Source organism: Mustela nivalis, assembly GCF_964662115.1.
Source record: "Mustela nivalis genome assembly, chromosome: 4".
Classification (NCBI taxonomy): domain Eukaryota; kingdom Metazoa; phylum Chordata; class Mammalia; order Carnivora; family Mustelidae; genus Mustela; species Mustela nivalis.
This window is the reverse complement of record NC_139023.1, coordinates 9583206-9603774: the sequence shown is the minus strand read 5'-3', so window position 1 is coordinate 9603774 and position 20569 is coordinate 9583206. Positions and strand designations below refer to the sequence as shown.

At 41.9% G+C, this 20569-nt stretch overlaps 1 protein-coding gene across 4 annotated transcripts in view; it reads right to left on the bottom strand.

The window, feature by feature from the left end:
* Positions 1 to 9830, bottom strand: part of ADAMTS3 (ADAM metallopeptidase with thrombospondin type 1 motif 3) — a 249223-nt gene extending 239393 nt beyond the window's left edge. For 3 of the 4 annotated variants that reach the window (XM_082727729.1, XM_082727728.1, XM_082727726.1), the window contains exons 1-2: positions 9112 to 9830; positions 7769 to 7796 (exon numbers count right to left, since the gene is read on the bottom strand). In XM_082727729.1, the coding sequence (XP_082583855.1) occupies positions 7769 to 7796; positions 9112 to 9180 (97 nt within the window). In that variant the 5' untranslated portion in view covers positions 9181 to 9830. Of the gene's footprint in view, positions 1 to 7768; positions 7797 to 8207; positions 8291 to 9111 lie in introns of those variants that run through there. The other variant, XM_082727727.1, reaches the window with a different exon arrangement.
* Positions 9831 to 20569: the final 10739 nt, after the last annotated feature.

Sequence of the window (20569 nt, the reverse complement as noted above, 5' to 3'; positions counted from 1 at the left end):
GGCCACTCAGAGCACTGCATCCCCTGACCACAGCGAATGGTTCCTGGATAAGCTTATGACTCAAGCCAAGTAGCCAATCAACCTCGCTCCCCAAGGCGGGAGTCCGGGGGTGGGGGGGGGGCTATGAAAAAACAAGTGCTGGGGCACCTGGGTGGTTCAGTGGGTTAAGCCTCTGCCTTCGGCTCAGGTCATGATCCCAAGGTCCTGGGCAAAGGGACCTGCAGGGAACCTGCTTCCCTCTCTCTCTCTGCCTGCCTCTTTGCCTACTTGTGATCTCTCTCTGTCAAATAAATTAAAAAAAAAAAAAAAAGTGCTCTATCTAGTGGGGTGAAAGGCAAAATGAAAGCCTAGAAATGCTGGTGACAATACCAGCCACAGCCTGAGGGGCCACCAATCATATCCTGATAAAGAAATAGAACCAACGCAGGAAAATGAGAAGGAAAGAAGAGTTGGGGGAGGAGAGGGAAAGATTTCTGACATTGTCTGAGCCCCTGGTTCAGCTATACCTGACTCCGATCGCCTGATCAATTTTGTCGTCCTTAACAAGTATCAACTGGGTTCGTGTTCTTTGCATCCAAAGGAGTCATGATCAATACAGGAACTTTCTCTCAATGGAACTGGAAAGACTTTCCGTAAACAAGATGAAAAGAAGAAAGAATTCTGTCCAGTACACAAGAAATAAAGTTGGCATGGAGTCTGTATGCAGTAGTTGTCCTGCACAGTTCATTCCTTACCCAACTGCCCCCTGTGCTACCATATTCCAATGAGTTAAGCAATACTATATTGAGATATCAACATTCAGATAATACATGAAAATAGACCTCTCGAAGAGCTGTCACATGGCGAGCTGAGAGGCTGGAGAGTTTACAAGTCCTTGACACAGTAAATTAAGGTTCCTGGAAATTCACAGTGGTAGGCAGACCTACCAAAAATGTACGGATTAGAATGGGGTGGCTCTCACTGAGTGAAAGTGCTTTTTAAAAGCACAAGACTAAGATATACTACTAATAATAGCTACTATCCATTATCCTAGCTTGCCTCCCATGTGCCAGCACTCTGTGAATCCTTTCCAGTTCTATGAACTAAGCAGTAGTAGTATGCCGATGTTCACACAGAAGAAAGAGATGCTTTGAGAGGTTAAAGTCAGCTGGAAAGTAGTAAACTATACAATGAACAAGGTTCTGTGCCCCTGACCATGTAATGGAAGAATGGTAATGCGTATTAATAGGTCATCTATTGGATAAGCTGGTTATGTTTTAGATTAAGAAATGTAAAAGAGAGATTTTTACATATAAAAGAACTCAAGCTCATTTGAAGAATGATTTCAATCATTTTTTTTAATTTATGTGCATATACACGTAGAAAAATACAAACACTAAATACGAAGAAAGATTGTAGGAAATGTGATTTAACATCTAAGATCCCAGTATTTGAAGATTCATATGTTTAATCCTATCTTACTTCCCATGAGTTTCCTAAATGTTTTCTTTTTCTTTTGTTTTTTTAGTCACTTCAAAAACAAGGTAGACTGTTTCATGCTGGTCACAATTTATTCTAAATTCCATGAAGATTCATCATGCTATCATTGACATGACCACAAAATCTCTCCTAAGGATTTACAGTTAGTCAGCAAAATCATGTAAACATATTTGGAAAATCAGGATGGATAAATTACTTGTGGGAACAGAGATTCCTAAACTAGGAAACTCTTCCCACGCTTTACTATCCATTTGAAAGAATAATACAACTCTCAAATTCTATGAGATGGATGAATCTTCTCATAGCACTACTAAAATTTACAAGAATTTTGTGTAATTGATGACACTTTGGGGTATTTGATAACTAGAATAATGATTGATAACTAAAAAAAGGATTAATTCATTACATATTTCAAAGACTGCAAAATCAAAGATTTAAAAATTATACTCAGATTTAGGGAGAGCAGAGCTAAAACTAAGTTAAGACTGAAATTTTTAAAAATCAACACTTCCCTATACCACTAGCAAAAGTTCAGATCATACAAACTTCTTTAAAAGCCATCTGTCTCAGCAATCAGCTTCTAGGGCCTTCTCCTAAAGCAGTCATTTGAAAAGCAGGCAGCTATCTATATACAACAGTGGGGGGCAACGTTCATTGTCATGAGAAAATACGTGTCTTTAGGGAAATAAGCACATACATTAAGGTTTATCAGGATAATGAGATTAAAATTATGTCTAGAAGGACTGTGTAATGTTATGGAAAACTATACTAAAATAGGAAACAAAACAAAAACAGGTATAGAAAAATAATCCACACAATCTATGTACTGAAAGATGACTGAGTAAGAATATGCTAAGTTGTTAACAGTTCGGTACTTAAGAAGATTGTCAGAAATCTGGGGAATACAGAAAAACTCAAGAAGACAATTATAATGGGCACATGTAAAATGTCTATATTCAGAAGAAAAACTAATTAAAAAGAATTAATCCAACAATTCCTAATAATACACACATCACAGTTCAGGAGTAAAAGCTGATCTCTACTGGAGCAACACAAAGAGAAGGTTCCCAAAATTCTGGCATGAGAGTTCCATCTAAGTCATCACTGTCAACATATCCAGTCCAAGTAGCATAACCAAATCCTTCCTATTGAAACCATTCATGATTTTACCAAGCAATTTGGAATTGTCCCTAATGGCTTTCCAAGGTAATCTGGCTTGGCTACCCACAAGCAAAGAATGCTTAGAGATAATCATCCTGGAAGCAGAAGTGACCACGGGGATTTCTTAACATTTCTGAGCAACATTATGATGATTTGGTACAATGGCAAGAAAAAACAATGAATGTATGAGGAAGAAATATTTCAGCTAGACAGCAACAATAAATTGCTAGTAACAGATTAACATGTTACACTAAATAAGATCTTCATCTACAAAGCTTAAGCATTTGATATTAGCCATCATGAGGCCCAATGGAGGGAGCGAACCCAATGGAGGGAGCGAAGCTAAATCAATGACGTCAAATGCATGATCTTTAGATACAAGAAAGAACAATGGCTATAGAGGTAGTTAAAATTCTAAATTTTAAGCCTTTAAACTCCTTTAAATCACACATTTCTGTATTGCTCCTGGCAAATTGGGTGGTGAGATTTTAATCTTAGGTTACCTTAATTCCGCTGATGCCTGAAACAGAGCAAATGATCTCAAGCAGACATTAGTGCAAAATTAGTGGGCGTTCCCAACCTGCACGTGATTCTGTTCAATTTACCAAATCTTGTTGAACAGAAACAGAACAGTGTAAGAAACCAATAAACCTAGCTCCCTGAGCTTTGTGGAATGAAAAGAGAAGTCACGAGGAGCCTTGATAACACTGAACCATTAATTGTAGAGCCATTATCATCATCCTTATTTTCTTAGGGACTAATGAAACCTGAGGAGGAGCACAGACCGAGAGCATTTAAGAAAAGACAGAACACAGGTAAATCCCAATCTAATATCCTGCTTACTTGATCTATGCACTGAATAACAAATATTTGAGGTCCCACAAGGTACCAAGCCCAGTTTTATATACTGGGGATACAGCAATCATCACGACAAAGTGTCGGCTCTCATGAGGTCTACACCAGTAGATACGCCTACTATAAGCCAAGGACTCAGTGAAGTGACTCACACTAAACCTTGAAAAGCAAATAAAGACCTGCAAAGGATGAAACAATATTTCTCAGTAAACTGGATATTTGAGAGAACAAGATTAGCGGCCTTATTTTGTTAAGAATAAAAAGTAATGGAATTTGAGACTTGGAAACAGAAATAGGGCAGAGAATGATAGATATGCCCGATTCCGAGAGGTGAGTGAGGGAACTCAGCCCAACACCAAAGCCGCACAGTGATTCTTCTTCTAATGATGCTCAGGCAGTATCTGAGTGGCAGCTTAGCAAACAAAGGGCTCAGAGGATCCTTCTGCAGATTCGACACATCTCCAGTTTCTACAGAACCATGATTATTTCCTGAGCCACATGTGTCCTTACCCAATCGGACCAGCCAGGCAGCTGCCCACAATTACCCTAGGCAACTTCCCAAGGCCATACTCTGAGTCAGAATGAAAACGCTCCCTGATACCCCACAGATGCTAAGTGAGTGTGTCAGGAACCACACTTACACATATATGCACAAAGCATACACACTCACACACGTAGCTCTATGTACATACGTGCACGTCTGTATACATGTGTGAGTGCAGGTATGTGCGGGTGCAGACAGGTAAGAGGTAAGGAGCTCCTCTTTGGTTGACCAAGCAGCAGAGAAGTAGGTCAGAGTTCAAAGCTTATTTACCCATTTTCTCTGGGGTGAATCATACTTTCCCACATACCAATAAGGCATTTTCCCACTCAGTATAGAGAGAAGGAAAGAAGAAAAGGCCCATCCACACACTACATAGGTGATATTTCGTTATACATTCTCACCTGCCCTCATCACAACCACCTTCTTGCTACATAAATAAAAGCCTTCCTACTCTAGGGCCTGAAGCATATTAGACATATTTTTTTATTGCTTTCTGAAGCACATATTGCTTTTTTATTTTTAATTTATTTTATTTATTTAATTTTATTATCTTATCTTATTTTTATTTATTTATTTATTTTTATTTGATTTGATTGATTTACTTATTATTTATTTATTTACTAAAAACACTAAAAACTATTTTATTTTATTTTACTTATCAAAAGCACTTCAAAACTGGCAAAAGTAACCTGTCCTGTCAGAAGTCAGGAGAGTGGTTTACCCATCACGTGGGGATAGTGCTAAGAAGGTGTAAAAAGCTGTACTTCTTGATCAAGACGCTAGTCACACAGGCGAGTTCTCTTCCTGAAGGGCCAGCCAGGTGTGTACTTACAGGCACCACCCCGCATGCATAGTATACCTCAGTGCAAACTAATTTTTTTAACTCAGCTTCTTAATAATTTGCAGTTTGTCACTAATCTACAGTTCTCTCTTCCCAAGACATGAGATTTTATAGAAGTCATTCAGAACCATGCACTCCTCTCTAGCCAATTTGGAGACCAATAAAAATAATTAATTCTACAAGCCTTATTCATCTTTCCTAATCGTACCACTAATCAAATTGCACCTCCAAGCAGTTATATAAAACCACTTTTCAATTAATTCTTGGGAAAGAATTACTTAATTATATGTAGAGGAGGGCATTTTACCAAACTTTCAGGTTAACAACACCTTTGCATGTAGGGACAAGGGAAAGAAATCTCATTCCTATACACAGATTTCTTAAAATGTATTTTTAAATCCCTTTTAAGAGCTACATAAATGATTATATTCCCAAGGCCGAATGATAGCTACATGTTCACTATCACAGGACTCATGAGTCAAACCCATTTTTAATCGTTATCTCTTCTCTTCACTCAACTTGAAAATGGTAAAAAAAAAAAAAAAAAAAAAAAACATGGCAGTAATAAAAGAGAGAAACCCTATATAGCAGAGGAACTTGGGAGAAAGAAAATCTCCAGCAACACAATCTAAGAGTCCCCTGCTTTCCCCTCTTCCACACTGCTGGTCATCTTCCTCTATCAAATTTAAGCACACCTGTACCTCCACCTTCTCTTAGAAACATGCAAGTGGGGGCGCCTGGGTGGCTCAGTGGATTAAGCCTCTGCCTTCAACTCAGGTCATGATCCCAGGGTCCTGAGATCGAGCCCCGCGTTGGGCTCTCTGCTCAGCAGGGGCCTGCTTCTCTCTCTCTCTCTCTCTCTCTCTCTCTGCGCCTGCCTCTCTGCCTACTGGTGATCTCTCTGTCAAGTAAATAAATAAAATCTTAAAAAAAAAAAAAAGAAACATGTGACTGAAGTATTTATATTAAAAAAGGACTGGACCAAAGTCTAACTCAGGGCCTCTTACAGGAGGGCATCATGATGCTATCGGAAAATTTAATCAAAGCATATATTTTATTCCTTTGATAGAATGGGTAATCTTTTTTATAGAATGGATAATCTTTGAAAGAATAGGTAATCTTTATTCTTTTTTTTTTTTTTTTGCAGGCCTCGAACTCACAACCCGGAGATCAAGACCTGAGCTGAGATCAAGAGTTGGACACTTGGGCGCCTGGGTGGCTCAGTGGGTTAAGCCGATGCCTTCGGCTCAGGTCATGATCTCAGCGTCCTGGGATCGAGTCCCGCATCGGGCTCTCTGCTCAGCAGGGAGCCTGCTTCCTCCTCTCTCTCTGCCTGCCTCTCTGCCTACTTGTGATCTCTGTCAAATAAATAAATAAAATCTTTAAAAAAAAAAAAAAAAAAGAGTTGGACACTTAACCAACAAAGCCACCCAGGTGCCCCTAGGGTGGGCCGTCTTAACACAGTTTTTTAATTTACAAATTGAAAAGGTGGGATGTTTAAATAATCAAATGTTTAACCGATAAAAAAAGAAGATAGTTTTCTACTTGTTCGAGGATTTTTTAAAAATCCTTCTTTTAAAAGACACATATTCATGACTGTTATCAGCTACAAATAACAAATGTCTCTTCACAGACACTGCATCTTTTATGCAGTTCTTGGTCACTGTCTTCCCCTCTGTCCTACCTTACTATGGAAGTCTAAGCTTGGAGAAGAGTTCCAACAATGCCAAACCCTGCACAGGAAGGGAGCACGCTGACAGATGACAGAGGCAGCTACATATGGACAGCTCTGGGCCTGGATCTTGGGGTCCCTCCATTAGTTCACAAGTATGGAATCTTCCCAGCTCTCCACTATGCACTCTAGCTGGGAGCTGCAGAGCCTCCCAAGCCTCATCTTCTCCAAATCTGAAACAGGCACAATGTGTGCAATTGCACACCTGATGTGCGCAATGCATGTGAGTAGATGACACAATGCACACAAAGCAATTAACACGGTGCCCCATGCACCGTACACAAGCAAGGACAGGTAACTATGCTTGTGGTAATCAAAACTTTTCATTTCAAAGGGGACCTTACAATATCATCTGACAAATACAGCATTTAGACTAATACTCTGCCAAAACGAAAATTTATCTTTAAAGTAATCCAAGTTAAATGTGTATAAAAAGACTTTGAATGGAGCTTGGCTTCTGGCCAGATGACTTTCAGTCTCTGAATTCAGAACAAATAAATAGCTTCAAAAACAAAAAAAAAAGATCATGTGGACTTTGGAGTGACCTATTCCAAGTCCCTTAGCCTCTCTGAGCCTCAGTCCTCTCACCCATAAAATGGGAATAATTCCCACATCCTACAGTTTTAGACATTATTTGCAAAATGCCTAATAATATCTTGCACATTAGCAGATAGTTACTGCAAAGCATACGGAATAAGAGAAGTCATCAAAAGCTTATACAAAGCTGGAAAACTTTTAAGAGAAAAATGTTCATCCTCTCTCATTTTTCCCTTCTTTGTAGCATCCTTACACTTTGCCTTCCATTCTAATCAGATGTGCCTGTCCTTATGCAACACGAGTTGATTTGATTTGACTTATCTCCATGTCTTCTTCCAAACTCTACATCATCCTCCAAGTACCTTGGAGTGGCTTGTCCAGGGACAGTAAAAAACTGACGCATCACAAGTCCAATGGCAGAATTTTTATATCCCTTTAACTCTGTCTGAGAAAACTGGGACCCTCCTCTATAAAGACGAAGAGAAGAACAGCGGTGTTCCTAAACTACATTTTTTTTTAAACCACCAATGGGAGAAATTTCAGAAACAATATTTTAATTTGCTTATTTCATTCTCTACTTTCTACCAAGATAAGAAAGATATCTGAGAACAAGGCTTACCTATTTGCACCATTTCTTCATTACCAGCCTGTAAAGGAGGGGAAAAGTAAAAAGAAACAGTTACTGGGTTTCATCTTATCACCTTGTACGTTTTATTTCTACCATTAACGCTTTTCAGGAGCTAATCAGGAGATGCTGGAGATGCGGACTGGTGCCTGAAGGCTGCGCCTGGGTTTCTAGGTTCTTGCGGCAAGAGAATGAGCCAATTAGTAACAGTTTGGAACAGGGAGTGGTTTCCCCGTTTTAATTTTAATATGTCTAAAGCCAGCAAAAATAACTACTGACATTCAATATTCTTTTCTTAAAACTCAGATACTGGGTGCGGATTAGCCAAGAAAGCCTCTGTATTCATAGGCGTGAAAAGAAACCTAAAAGGGGGCCTGACAGATCAGATTTGAGGTCAAGAATCCACCAGGCAATCTTCTACTTTTGAACCTACGGCCAGAACCGGGCAGACCGGAGAAGCTACAACAACTCCCAGGGAAATTCTGTGCCCCAAGTCCCACGGGCCCTGAGCTGATGTGATTTACAACAGACGGCGGGGCCGGCCCGCGAGCCTTCTCCAGCGATCTTCCGAGAGCATCGGCTTCACCTTGAGCCCCCGAGCGTGGGGGCTGGGCCGCGGAGCCGAGGGGCCGCGCTCCACCGCGCTCGGGAGGCGGAGGAGGAGCCGCGCCGAGGGGGAGGGGGAGGGGAGGGGAGGCCCGCGGCGGCGCCGCCGGCCGCTGCCCAGGAAAACGCCGGGCAGGAAGCGTCCCCGGCCCCCCGCCCCAACTGTCAAACCCCAGCCCGGCCGCGGTCCTCCCAGGACACGTGTCGGCCGGATCGCTCCCTGCCCGGCCCGGGGACTTCCTGCAACCCCCGCCTCCCGCTGCCCGAAATCGCGGTGAGTCAGTGCGGAGGAGAGGGAGCCCCGCGAGCCCGACGCGGGCGGCCGCCGCGCGGGGATCCCGGGCGCCGCGTCCGGAGCTTAATTCAAGCGCCCAGACCGCCCTCCGGATCGGGGAGACCCAGACGGCCCGGCGAGGACGCGACCTGGCTGCACTTTGTCGCCACGAATCGTTGCGAATGCCGCAACGGCGGGGTGGGGGGGGGGGGCGCTAGGTGGGACGAGCCGGGGCTCCCCGCGCGGGAGTCGCGACCCACCCCTGCAATCCCACCCCTGCAATCGGCCCGGAACACCCCGCAGGCGGCGCCCGGCGCTCGGACACCGCTCCTGAAGGCGCCAGATAACAGGGACGGGTGGGAGGGGGGAGGAGGGAAGAGAGGAGGGGAAAGAGGGGAGGAACTTTTTCGGGAAAAGGTTGGGTTTGAGTTTTTGATTGTTATTATTTTCCACTTACTTGTCCATCAGCTGAAGTCCTAACCTCTACCAGAGCGGCTGCTATCAACCAGAGTGACAGGAGAACCATCACGAGTCGAGTTCACTTTTCGACTACGGGGCGAAGCCAATGCCCAGAGCAAACCCCCCAAAATAAGTTTCTTTAAAAAAAAAAAAAAGAAGAAAGAAAGAAAGAAAAGAAAAAGAAAAGAAAGAAAGGAAGGAAGAAAGAAAGAAAAAAAAATGCAGAATTTAAAAAAAAAAAAAAAAACCACAAGTGATCTTCTGTGATTTGCTTCAATGAAAATGAAATGTGAGCTCTGAGACCGGCCCCTCGGCTCGGCTCGGCGTCCTTCCCACTTCACCTTCTCACCCCGTCCTCCCAAACCGAGGGTGCCGGAGCGAGAAGGTGCTGCGAGCCGGGCACGGGCTGCGCCGGGAGAGGGGGCAGGGGCCGGGGGCTTCCCACTGTCTCGGCCCGAGGCGGCTTTCCCTGGGCTTTTCGAGCACCACGGGTTCCTGAGGTTCGCGCGGAGAATGCTTGGGCGCCCGGGAGCACAGCAGGGGGAAGTAGTGGCGAGCGAGAGGAGCGAGCGGGAGAAAGAGGCAGCGAGAGGGCGACTCCGCCGCTCGCGCAGAGGTGGGGGCGGGAGGAGCCGGAGGGGCGGAGGAGGAGGCTGGCGGAGGGGGCGGGAGGAGCGGGTCGGCGCGGCTCCTGTTGCTCTCCGCGCGGCGCTCTGCGGGCTGCCGGCGACCCGCCGGGCGCTAATAAGACGGCCGGAGCCCCCCCCCCGCCCCGGGCGGCCCCTCCCGCCGCGACGCCCACGTCACGCGGGGCCGGAGCCCGCGCCCCCCGCGCCCGCCGGGATGGCCGGGGCGGGCGCGGCCGGCGCGGGAGGACGGGGAGGAGCGGGACGATCCCGCGGGCGGCCGGCCCCAGGCGGGGTCGGGGTTTGAAACCGCCTAGGTGGGGACTCCTGCGGCGGGGGGCCCCCCGCCCCGAGGTCCTCCCCGGCCCCCGCAGACGGGCTTAGGGGAGGGGGCGGTCCGGGGAAGCCACGGGTCCCTCCTGGCGGGACCCGCGTTGAGTTAATTATAGGAAGGGGGAGGGTCCACGGGCCGCTCCTGGGCTTTAGGACTTTCACCTCCTTCGACCTCCAGCGCCCTTCCAGCCCGGGAAGAGACTGCTCGGAGGGAGCCCCAGGAACCTGCGGGGGGCCCCCCAGCCGCCCACCACGTTTTGTAGGGGTGGTCCCTGCCGGCTCTCAGTTCTTGGGTGCGCTTCTCTGGTTTGTATTACTCTGGAAAGATACCACGTCTGTTCCTGACTCGCCCGGATGCTTCCGTTTATCACTGGGGCGCACAGGCCTCAGCGTCTCTTCCTCCCTCCAAGATTAAGTTATCAAATGATTTCTGCCCCCTGGGGCTGAAGCTTCCTGGGGGGAGAGGACACCAACCTGGGCTTCCAGAGCCCTGAAGATGCGAAGACACTTTGCAGGAATCCAAGCCCAGGTCACCTCCTGAGGGAGACAGGGGCTGGGAGCCGAGGACTGGAAAGGAAAATAATTCCCCCCTCCTCTGACCAGTTTCGGGTCCTCCCTCCCCACAGCAGACCATGAAATGCGGGTGATCAGGCACAACTTCTGATCCAAACCTCAGAACTTGAGCTGGAGTCTTGAGAAGGTCCACCTAAGATAAAAGGTGTAGAAGATAGTATTTTGCTAAGGGATTCTTCGGTAAATCAATTTTTTTTTTTCTTCTTTAAAAATGGTGCGGAGTCTGGAGGTTTCTTAATCTTTGATTTATTATTTAAGGGTTGCCTCTTTAACTTACACCTAGCAAGATTCTGTGGTCACCGGTGCTTATCTGCTAAGTCTTCTCAAAATCATGTGTATGGGACGCTTATATGTACAATGGAGAAACCAGATAGCGGAATGGCCAGATAACCTAAGGACCCCCAATAGGGTATTAATACCCCAGTAGGGTATTAGGTTAGTTTTGGGGTGGAATTGTAATTAGACCCCAACCCTGAAATCTGCTAAGTTACTTTTTCCCTTCAACATGTTTGTAACCTGTCGTTGACTTTCTATCCAGGAGTGATCTGCTGCATTTTATACCCAGTTTTCTTATTCATTAAAAATAATAATCCTCGGGATGCTTGGGTGGCTCAGGTCAGGATCCCGGGGCCCTCCCATGAGTCCTGCATTGCTCCTTGCTAAGTGCAGCCTGCATCTTCCTCTGCCTTTCTCTCTCTCTCTCTGACAAATAAATGAAATCTTAAAAAAAAAAAAAAAAAAAGAAAGAAAGAATCCTCATGTTCTATAAGTAAAACCTACATCAATTTACACTGACAAGTAAAAGAATACAGAAGTACAAGTCAGAAAACCTGGGTTCTGGGCCCAGCTTGGTCTGTTTGACCTTGACAAGCCACCAAACTATTTTGGTTTTCCCCCCAGAGATATTTCAGCTCTAAAAATTCTGATTTGAAGTAACAACAAATACTGTCTTTAGCCATGGCATTACACTAGCCCTTTTTGTGTTAAATTTTACAAAGTTCCGGCATTTGTCATCACAAATAGTGCAACAAGCAATTCATCGGACTTTCACGAGAACAGTGGCTTCGGACATCTGGGGCCATGACCACAGAGAGAAATGCACTTTGCATTGCGGCCCAGTAAAAATTCCATGATTCAGTACGTGCTACTCGCAACTACTCTGATATTTTCTATCTTAATTGTTTTCTGGGTCCCCTCCCCCACCCAGTACTGGTCAGAGTCGACTTCGTTGCTTTCATGACCCAGTGAGTCATGACCTTCGTTGTGACAAACATAGATTTGAGTGCTTATGAGAAGTTTTATATTTCTGGATTCTAAATGAGCTGAGTTCAGATTAATAAGGCTCTCTCAGTATACTCTAAGACAAAGTTTCTCAAAGTATGTCCTGGAATGTTAAATGTTATACACACACACACATACACACTCACACACACACACACACACACACTTCTTTGACAGTGAACTAAAGATTGTGAAGTACTCGGATAAACAACATGAAATGGATTTCTTTATTTCAGAACTTCACAGGGACTTTGATATTCTAAGCGCCCTGGGAGTCTTCCAGAGGGAGATACAGTGCACTATGGTCCTGATTTGATCATAGAATGCGTTTTTCTTGGGCCTTATGTTCTGAAGAACACACTACTTGGGGGAAATGCCTTTGCAAAGACCAATTATTAAGGTAAAGTGAACTCTGAGTCCGATAGGTAAGATTCACGTGCATATTCAGCTTGGGTTTCTCCATCTATTAGATTACTAATACTGCTTTTGCAACATGTTCATGAAAATTAACAGAACCTTGCATGTCAACTGTTTAGCAAGTGGTCTAGAATATAACAAGGGCCTAAATGAAGATTTTTTTTTTACTTGAAACTGTATGGCGAATGTACAGATGGCTCAATGGGAATGAAATATGGCGAGTTCTAAGAAAAGTAGGAAAATGTAAAGAGCTAAAATGTGATGAACTTTTAATTTTACCAGACATAACACAGGAAATCAAAAGCAAAGCAGTCATTAAGTTCCTTTCACCAACTGCCCCCTACATGCCTGCTTTAAGATAAATCCCTGCCTTTCCCCGCACGTTTCTTTGCCTCTGGCTCGCACTGTTTCCCACGCTCATGGCCACGCACTAGCTCAAATACTAAGCCAACGTTTGTAGGAGGTTTTCTTCCAAAATATGTTTTGAAATAGAGAAATAATTTCAGAAGTCGTCACACATATGTAGTCTCCCTAATTGTGAAATCAGTCCCTTGAAGACTTAAGTTTCATGAAATCAGTCGATGTGTGGACATTTTTAAAAATCTGTGCATCCTCATTGGCAACAATTAACTGGACAGGAGTGTGTGTGTGCGTGTGTGTGTGTGTGTGTGTTTTCCATTTGAAGCTAACTGGTCAATGTTCCGCATCTTGTCATAATTTGACAGTATTTTCATCCCCCATACATATTGTGTTCTAAACATATAAACAAATTTTTGTCATTTCTTATAGCAAAAAAAAAAATCATTGATAATTTGTTGTTGTTCTGCTACTTACCTTTTCTGCGCCTTTTTTTTTTTAAATAAGATTTGTTTTTAGAGTAATGTAAGATTCACAGCAGAGCTGAGGGGGAGATGGAGATTTCTCATATACCCCCCAGCCCCTACACAACAGAACCGCCACTAATATCCCCACCTCCAAACTGTAACAAAAGTGATATGTTAGTTAGAATGGATGAAGCTGTACTGATACATCATAACCACCTAAAGTCCACAGTTGGTGTACGGTTCACCCTTGTTTTTGTATATTCTGTGGATTTGGACAAATATATAGTGACTCTACATCTACCATTATCATACGGAGTTTTTTCACTGCCCTAAAAGTCCTCTGGGTTCCACCTTCTCATCCCTCCCCATCTCCCAACCACTGGCAACCCCTCATGGTTTTTACTGTCTCCATAGTTCCACCTTTTCCAGAACGTCATATAGACGGGATCATCCAGTGTGGGGCCTTTCCAGATCGTCTTCCTTCACTTAGTAATACGCCTTTAAGTTTCCTCCATGTCTTTTCATGGCTTGATTGCTCATTTCTTTTTAGCATTCAATAATATTCCATTCCCTGGATATACCCCAGGTTAGGCACTGCTACTGAAGGACATCTTGGTTGCTTTCAAGATTGGCAGATGTGAATAAAACTCCTAGAAACATCCATGTGCGGGGTTTTGTGTGGATATAAGTTTTCAACTATCTTTGGGTACATACCAAAAATCATGATTGCTGGATCATATGGTTGAGGTATGTTTAATTTTACAAGAAACTGCCAAACTGTCTTCCAAAGTGACTGTGCCATTTTGCATTCTCACCAGCAAGGACTATTTGAGAGCTCCTCCTGTTCCACATCCTTGTCAGCATCTGTTGATGTCCATTTTCCAGATTTTTGACCATTCTGAAACGTAGAGATTCGTATCTCAAGATTGTTTTAATTTGCATTTCCCTGAAACCACATGAGGTAGAGCGCCTTTTCATGTGCTTCTTTGCCATCTGTATATTTCCTTTGCTCAAGTGTCTGCTAAAAGTCTTTGACCCATTTTTTAATTGGGTTGTTTATTTTCTTATTGTTGAGTTTTAGTTCTTTGTGTATTTTAGAGAATAATTCTTTATCTTTATTTGCAAAAGATTTTTTGCAAATATTTTCTCCCAGTTTCTAGCTTGTTTTCTTATTCCCTTGACCTTGTCTTTCACAGAGCACAAGTTTTTAATTTTAATTAAGTATTCTCCCCACTTTTAATATATCTATGACCTCCTGTCAATATTAATTAGATTGTCATTTTTATGTCTTTCCCATGGTCCAATAAATGTGAGAAATTCTCTATTCCACCTGGTTCAAAATATAAGTACAGAACTTTACTGCACCATAAGTAATCAGATTTCTATCCACCCTCTCTTCTAAACTGCAAGTTCCTTGAGGACATTGACCTCTACTCTGTTCACTTTCAGTTACAGGTATCTAGACAAACTTCTATCCCATGGAAGTTACAGAGTACTGCCCTACTTCCTGAGCTTGTTCAGGAAAAATCATGTGCTTTTTTTCCTACCTGGTGATAAGCTTTATTCCAGGCCCTGGAATTCTTGGCATCTAGAACCAACACATGAGAGTAGGTCGTACATGGAACTGAGCCTTAGAGGAACATGAGAGCTGGGCCTACTGGCTATCTTCTCCACTTCTCCAACCCCCTATAACCTCAAAGAACACTGCTACGAGATGCCTTTTCTCACTGCAAAATGAGGAAATGGGGCTGATAGCATCACATATGGAATGAGTTTGCTGCTCATTAAGGATAAGAGTCTCCCCTCACATAACACCCTCCCCTGTTTTACATAATACTGATTTTTCATTTGTGGATCCGAGAATCAATCATGCTGTGTATACACTACTGTCAGTATTATTAACCAAGTTGTTAGGTTGGTTAGGAGTTAGGCTGCTGAACTTTCATACCCATAGAATAGAGACCGGCACATAGTGGGCTCTCAGACAATATTTGTTCAGGGGCAGGGAATATTTCCTGTCTCTACTTAGCAGAATGGAACGAATATTTTCTTTTCCCCTACTATTATCAGTGAGTAAGCTATTTCCAACTTGACCTTTTTTACAGGCATTTTTGGAAGCCCCACTGAAAGAAAAAAAATTAAACAGGAAAATTCATGAAAAGAAGGATCAAGAAATTAGAAATGGAAAAGCCCTACTTGGTCATCAAGTTCATTCTTTGGTTTGTGGTTGAGGCAGTGCTGTTCCCACAGTCTTTTCCTTCGGAGGGAAACCATTATCTTATGTGGATAAACTTGGACATCCAGAATTTTTTTTATCTTATCATTTGCTTTTGGAAGAATAATTCCGCCATGGGACAAGACATGAGGGAAAATCATTCCTCATGTTCCTTGATTTTCCTTTTTCTTGACGTGGGATTATTCATTGTACCCCTATCTTTGATTAGCACCATAAATAGCCTTCTTTCCTTAACAAAGTTTGAGTTAACAATTGATGTATTTAACTGTTTATACCAACTAATACAAACAGATACTACCATCTACCTTCCATTACTTTTATAATCTTTCTCTTTTCTTCAAGATTTTGAAATGTTTTTTGCTTGGAAGAAGCAAAAAAGCGTAAAAAATCAGTCTTCTTGGGGTTGAAACGGAAATAAGAGAATAATTAAAATTTAAAGTTCTTCCAAATGTTCCTTGATAAGGCACACCTCAATAGTTATAGCTATTCTATTAGTGAAGCACTGAGAATTATCATCAGATTACTTTGCATTTATGCCATAATTTCCCTCTTGATAGTTCAAGGAACTCTACTGTAGTGGATGGAACTCAGGATAAAACATATGAATACTTAGGCCTGTTAAAGGTAGTCAATGTATTCTCTCAGAGAGGTTCAAAATCAGAGATGTGGCACAGTGCTTTTCATACAGTTGACTATGTGATAAGTATATGATAAATTTAAATAGCTGACTCCTACTAATTATACCAATCCTTATATTTTGAAATACCACCAAATTGTTAACTTCAAAACTGTGTGTTGTTTTCTGTAATTCTCAACTCAATGATACATAACATTTGGGAGGTACTTCACAGTACAAAAGTCTATGAATCCATTACCATTTTAAAAAAATAGAGTAGAATTTACCATTTTCAATGGAATTCAAAAGAATGTATTGAGGGAGAGAGAGCTCTAGCAAATTAACACTTACAGCTCGTAAATCGAGTTCTCTTACAGGAGAATGTAAGTTACTTTCAAGCCAGAAACTTAATTAAGTGTTCTGAATTTATGCTAGAGTCCAAACCGGATGAAATGGCTTTCTGTGGAAAAAAGCTGTATTAAAATAACATTTAGGAGAATCCCTCCACTTAAGGAAGAGTTGTTACTATTAGTTAATAAAGCAACTTCTGCAATAAAATTTCCTGTAGATTTTTGAGATTAGGACACTTGACTCTTTCCATGCTGTCTAAAAGCAAAGAAATAGAGTCAGATGTCTTCTGGTTATCCAATCCAATGACTACACAGAAAACCACGGTTCTGTCCTATTGGGAGGCAGCAAGGGTATTTCACACATCACTGCAGCACATCTGAACAGAGTTTATATTTTGTTATTAACTTTCTGAGCCACATTTTGTATCCATTGACTGGCAAAGTGCTCACAAAATGTTTACAAGGGTTTTATCTTTATTCCTACTGGAAAAACAAACTCTGCATTCCTCTGAGTTATCAAAAGTCATCCCCAGTTTTACCACATGAAAACAACTTTTCAATAAGATTAGTTCTTGAGTTCTCAGGGTGTTATATGCATTCACTAAGACAGCAATTAACTTTTTTCCAGACTGAAATTAGGAATAATTTGCATAGAGAAATGGGCAGAAAACAAACCACCAGAGAAATGGAAAACCCGTTATGAAATCAACAACCAGTCTTAGACTGTCTCTTCTTACGAAAACAAAATTCACAATCTTAGAATCTAGCTTTTTTAGGAAAAACAAGAACAACAAAAAACAGAAATAAAAACAAAAACAAAACAAAGAAGCCTGAACTCTGATCTGGAAAGACTTAGGTTTTTATTTGAATCTAGCTTTTTCGGGGAGGGGGTGGTGAGGACGAAACAAAAACAATAACGAAACAGAGCCCAAAAGCTGATCTGGAAAGACTTGGGTTTTTATCTGAAGAGATTCTCAGCCAGATGATAAAGCAGATGTGTCAGTCTAGAAGTTGTTGCTGCTCTTACTTGGTTGCTATTATAAAAAAAGTTCATTGGTTTTAAGGAGAAAAAAAAACCACTAAGATTTATGTCTAGCGTCTTTATTTTGTTATTGTCACACTAAATGAAGCAAGAACCCAGAAGCCACCACTATTCTGGCAAGTTCCAATGATAAGTGCTTAGTGGAGACAATTCAAATGTGAAATTATAGAACCATAGTCTTATGTCATCTCAAAGAGATGCAAACATTTCAGAAAAAACATTTACCATCAATGTAACTTTATAAAGAATCAAATATTCTAACGATATTTAAATGCTTTTTATACATTAGGGAAAAAATTCTCCAAAATAGTCTCCATTTTGTTTTTACTAATAATTAAAATTGTTACTAACATAAGGAAGTAATGCAAGTCTATAAACTTTAGTCAATCCTAAAATCTGTTGACTTAGTAGGAAAAAAATTCTCAATATATAAACTAAATACCTGCTTGTGACAATTCATGCTAAAAGCAAATCTCGGTTTACTATGGTGTTCTCTTCCCAGTATTAGAAGAAACATTAAGAAGATGACCTGTGGAGATACTTTTAAAAATTCACATTTGTGCCCTTACCATGGACACTGGGTGATGTATGGAAGTGTTGAATCACCATATTGTACACCTGAAACTAATATCACACTGTATGTTAACTACACTGGAATTAACATTTTTTAAATGCACATTTATGGGCAACTCCCAGCTATTCTGACTTAGTAGATCTGCTGTGGAAACTTGGTGTCTATATTTTTCCAAAGTTACACAGATAATTCAGTCTACATTGTGTCCGAAGACTTGCTGCTCAAACTTTTAGGTACCAAATAAATGCAAATTCTGATGCAGTAAACTAGGGTGGGGCTCCCAGGTGATGGTGACAGAGCTTGTCCTCAGCAAACACTGTGTCACAAGATCCTAGCACATACGACTTAGAGATAATTACAGAAAATAAGACATGTGACAATAAAACCAAGTATGAGCTATTTAGAATACCACCTAATTTTGTGTATACCTTACTAAGTGTCCATTATACAATCAACATGTAACTCAGAGCTGGGTAGAAAGGAGCCCCAGGAAGCACCTCTGCGGCACTGATTGAGAGATTAAACATGCTTTTACTAAAAAGTCACTGAGCCGTGTTCTTTCTCACACAGTGAGCACGTTAAATAAAACCAGTTTAAGAATAGTTAATTATTAATTCTTAAAAAATTAATCACAGTCTGCAATCTACAACCCCTCTGAGGCACACTTTTTGCCCACAGGAACACAACAGATACTTCCTCTTGAGGTGCCACATTGATGAACTCTTCATGCCATGACCACCCTTCACTGAGGGAGGAGACGTGCCTGCCGTTGGCTCTCCATGAGCCGTTGGCCTAAAATCAGTATTGGAATTCAAGGAACTGTCTGAGGTCGTTCATCTTTGAGAAAAGGAAGGTGGAAACTTTTATTGAGAGACTAACCACAAGGCATTCACTAGGGACTCTAGGGAGAGGGACTTGGATTCTTTATAACATGATTTGGTTGATACAAGTCAGAGTAGGTCTTAAGTAAGTCTAATATTCTAGCATATGCTTCAAGCCCACAGAGATTTTTCTTAGAGTCATAATGCCCATTTTTCTCTCACATCCATGTAATAGGACCTCTTTAAATCCTGTTTTGGGGAATATAAATGTTCCATTAATCTCTTTGATCACTCTAGAAAGTGTTGTTCTTTCATTCTCTGTGAGAATTAGATGAAGTGTTCCCATGACTAACACACACAGAGACAGAAGCGTTATTGGAAGCGTTCTATACAAAGATGTGAACTTTCTACGAAGCAGCACATATTTACCTGTTTTGTTCTCTTACTCTTCTTTTCCATCATATCCTCTCCACCTCCAACCCCTGTCTCAACACACACACACACACACACACACCAAGTTCTGTGTTCTTTTGTTTCAAGAAAAGGCTAAAAAGAGAAAGAAATGTCCCCATACAGCCTGTCTCCTTGCTTTTGTTTTTCAGAAGCTTAGCGGAAGAGAAGTGGGGGACCTCTCTTGACTGGTGAGACAGAGACAGAGATTTTGGACATCTACGTTCCCAGAAGACCTGGGAAGCCAAGGTCCATGGAGACAGCAAAGTGTTGGAAGGAAAGAGCTGTCACGGGGCCTGGGAAAGATGAAACCCAGGCACCTGTGCTCCCCACCACACCACAAAGGCCCACATAGGGGATCTGGAAGGTAACCTGTGCCACCCAAACCTAGTGAGGCTGGTCTCTGTATTTCGGTGACTGTGAAATCCCACAGATGAGACCAGGTAACTGAGATTGAATTTTTTGCCAGTGGAGAGATCTGGGGATTTAAAGATGTTTTAATTAAATTTATATAAAAGAAAGAGAAGTAAGACTGCTTGAACACCCCAATTGTTGCAAAATCATACATGATAAACCTACATCTGTCCATTCTAGGCATAAGGTTATAACAGGGCAATGGTGTCCACCCATATATATATATAGCAATAAGAAGGTTCACTTAGTTAAGACTTCACAAAATTAAAAAAAAAAAAAATTGGTGAGAAAAATCATACCTATACCATGGATGAAGAGTTCTCATGTATTTGACCACATGGTAAGTCTAATAGAAACAAAGACAAGGTATACCGTGAAATTCTAGTATAAACCACACTTACTTTACACCAAGGAATTGGTGAGAATCTTTGGAGTGGCAAAGAGAACAGTTGCCTTACATCTAATTGGGTCTAGACTTACTTCCCTGCATTGTTTAAGCTTAGTTGATTATTTGTGTGAATCAAGCTGATTTTGTTCTGTTTCAATTTCAAAGAGATCAGTTGCTTTCCTCTATCAAGAACCTCTTTATTGAAAGAGGTCATTGCAATGACCTCTTTATTGAACCTCTAGATATTGAACCTCTTTATTGAAAAAAATCATTGCAGTAGCAAATGATCACAGTTACCTTTAAAATCATTTCTCTAGAGTTCCAGAAGTTTTCTCCATCTTACAGACTTCAGAAATGCCGGTAATGTACTGTATTTATTCTGGGAGAAATTCCCAATTGCTTAGCCCTACAGCATTCTACCCTGTAGCCTCTTCATCCTTGGGGTAGAGGAAGGGCACTTAAAATTGCAGTCAGAGGAAGGAATTAGTTCCAGATCAGAAACCCAGGTGCA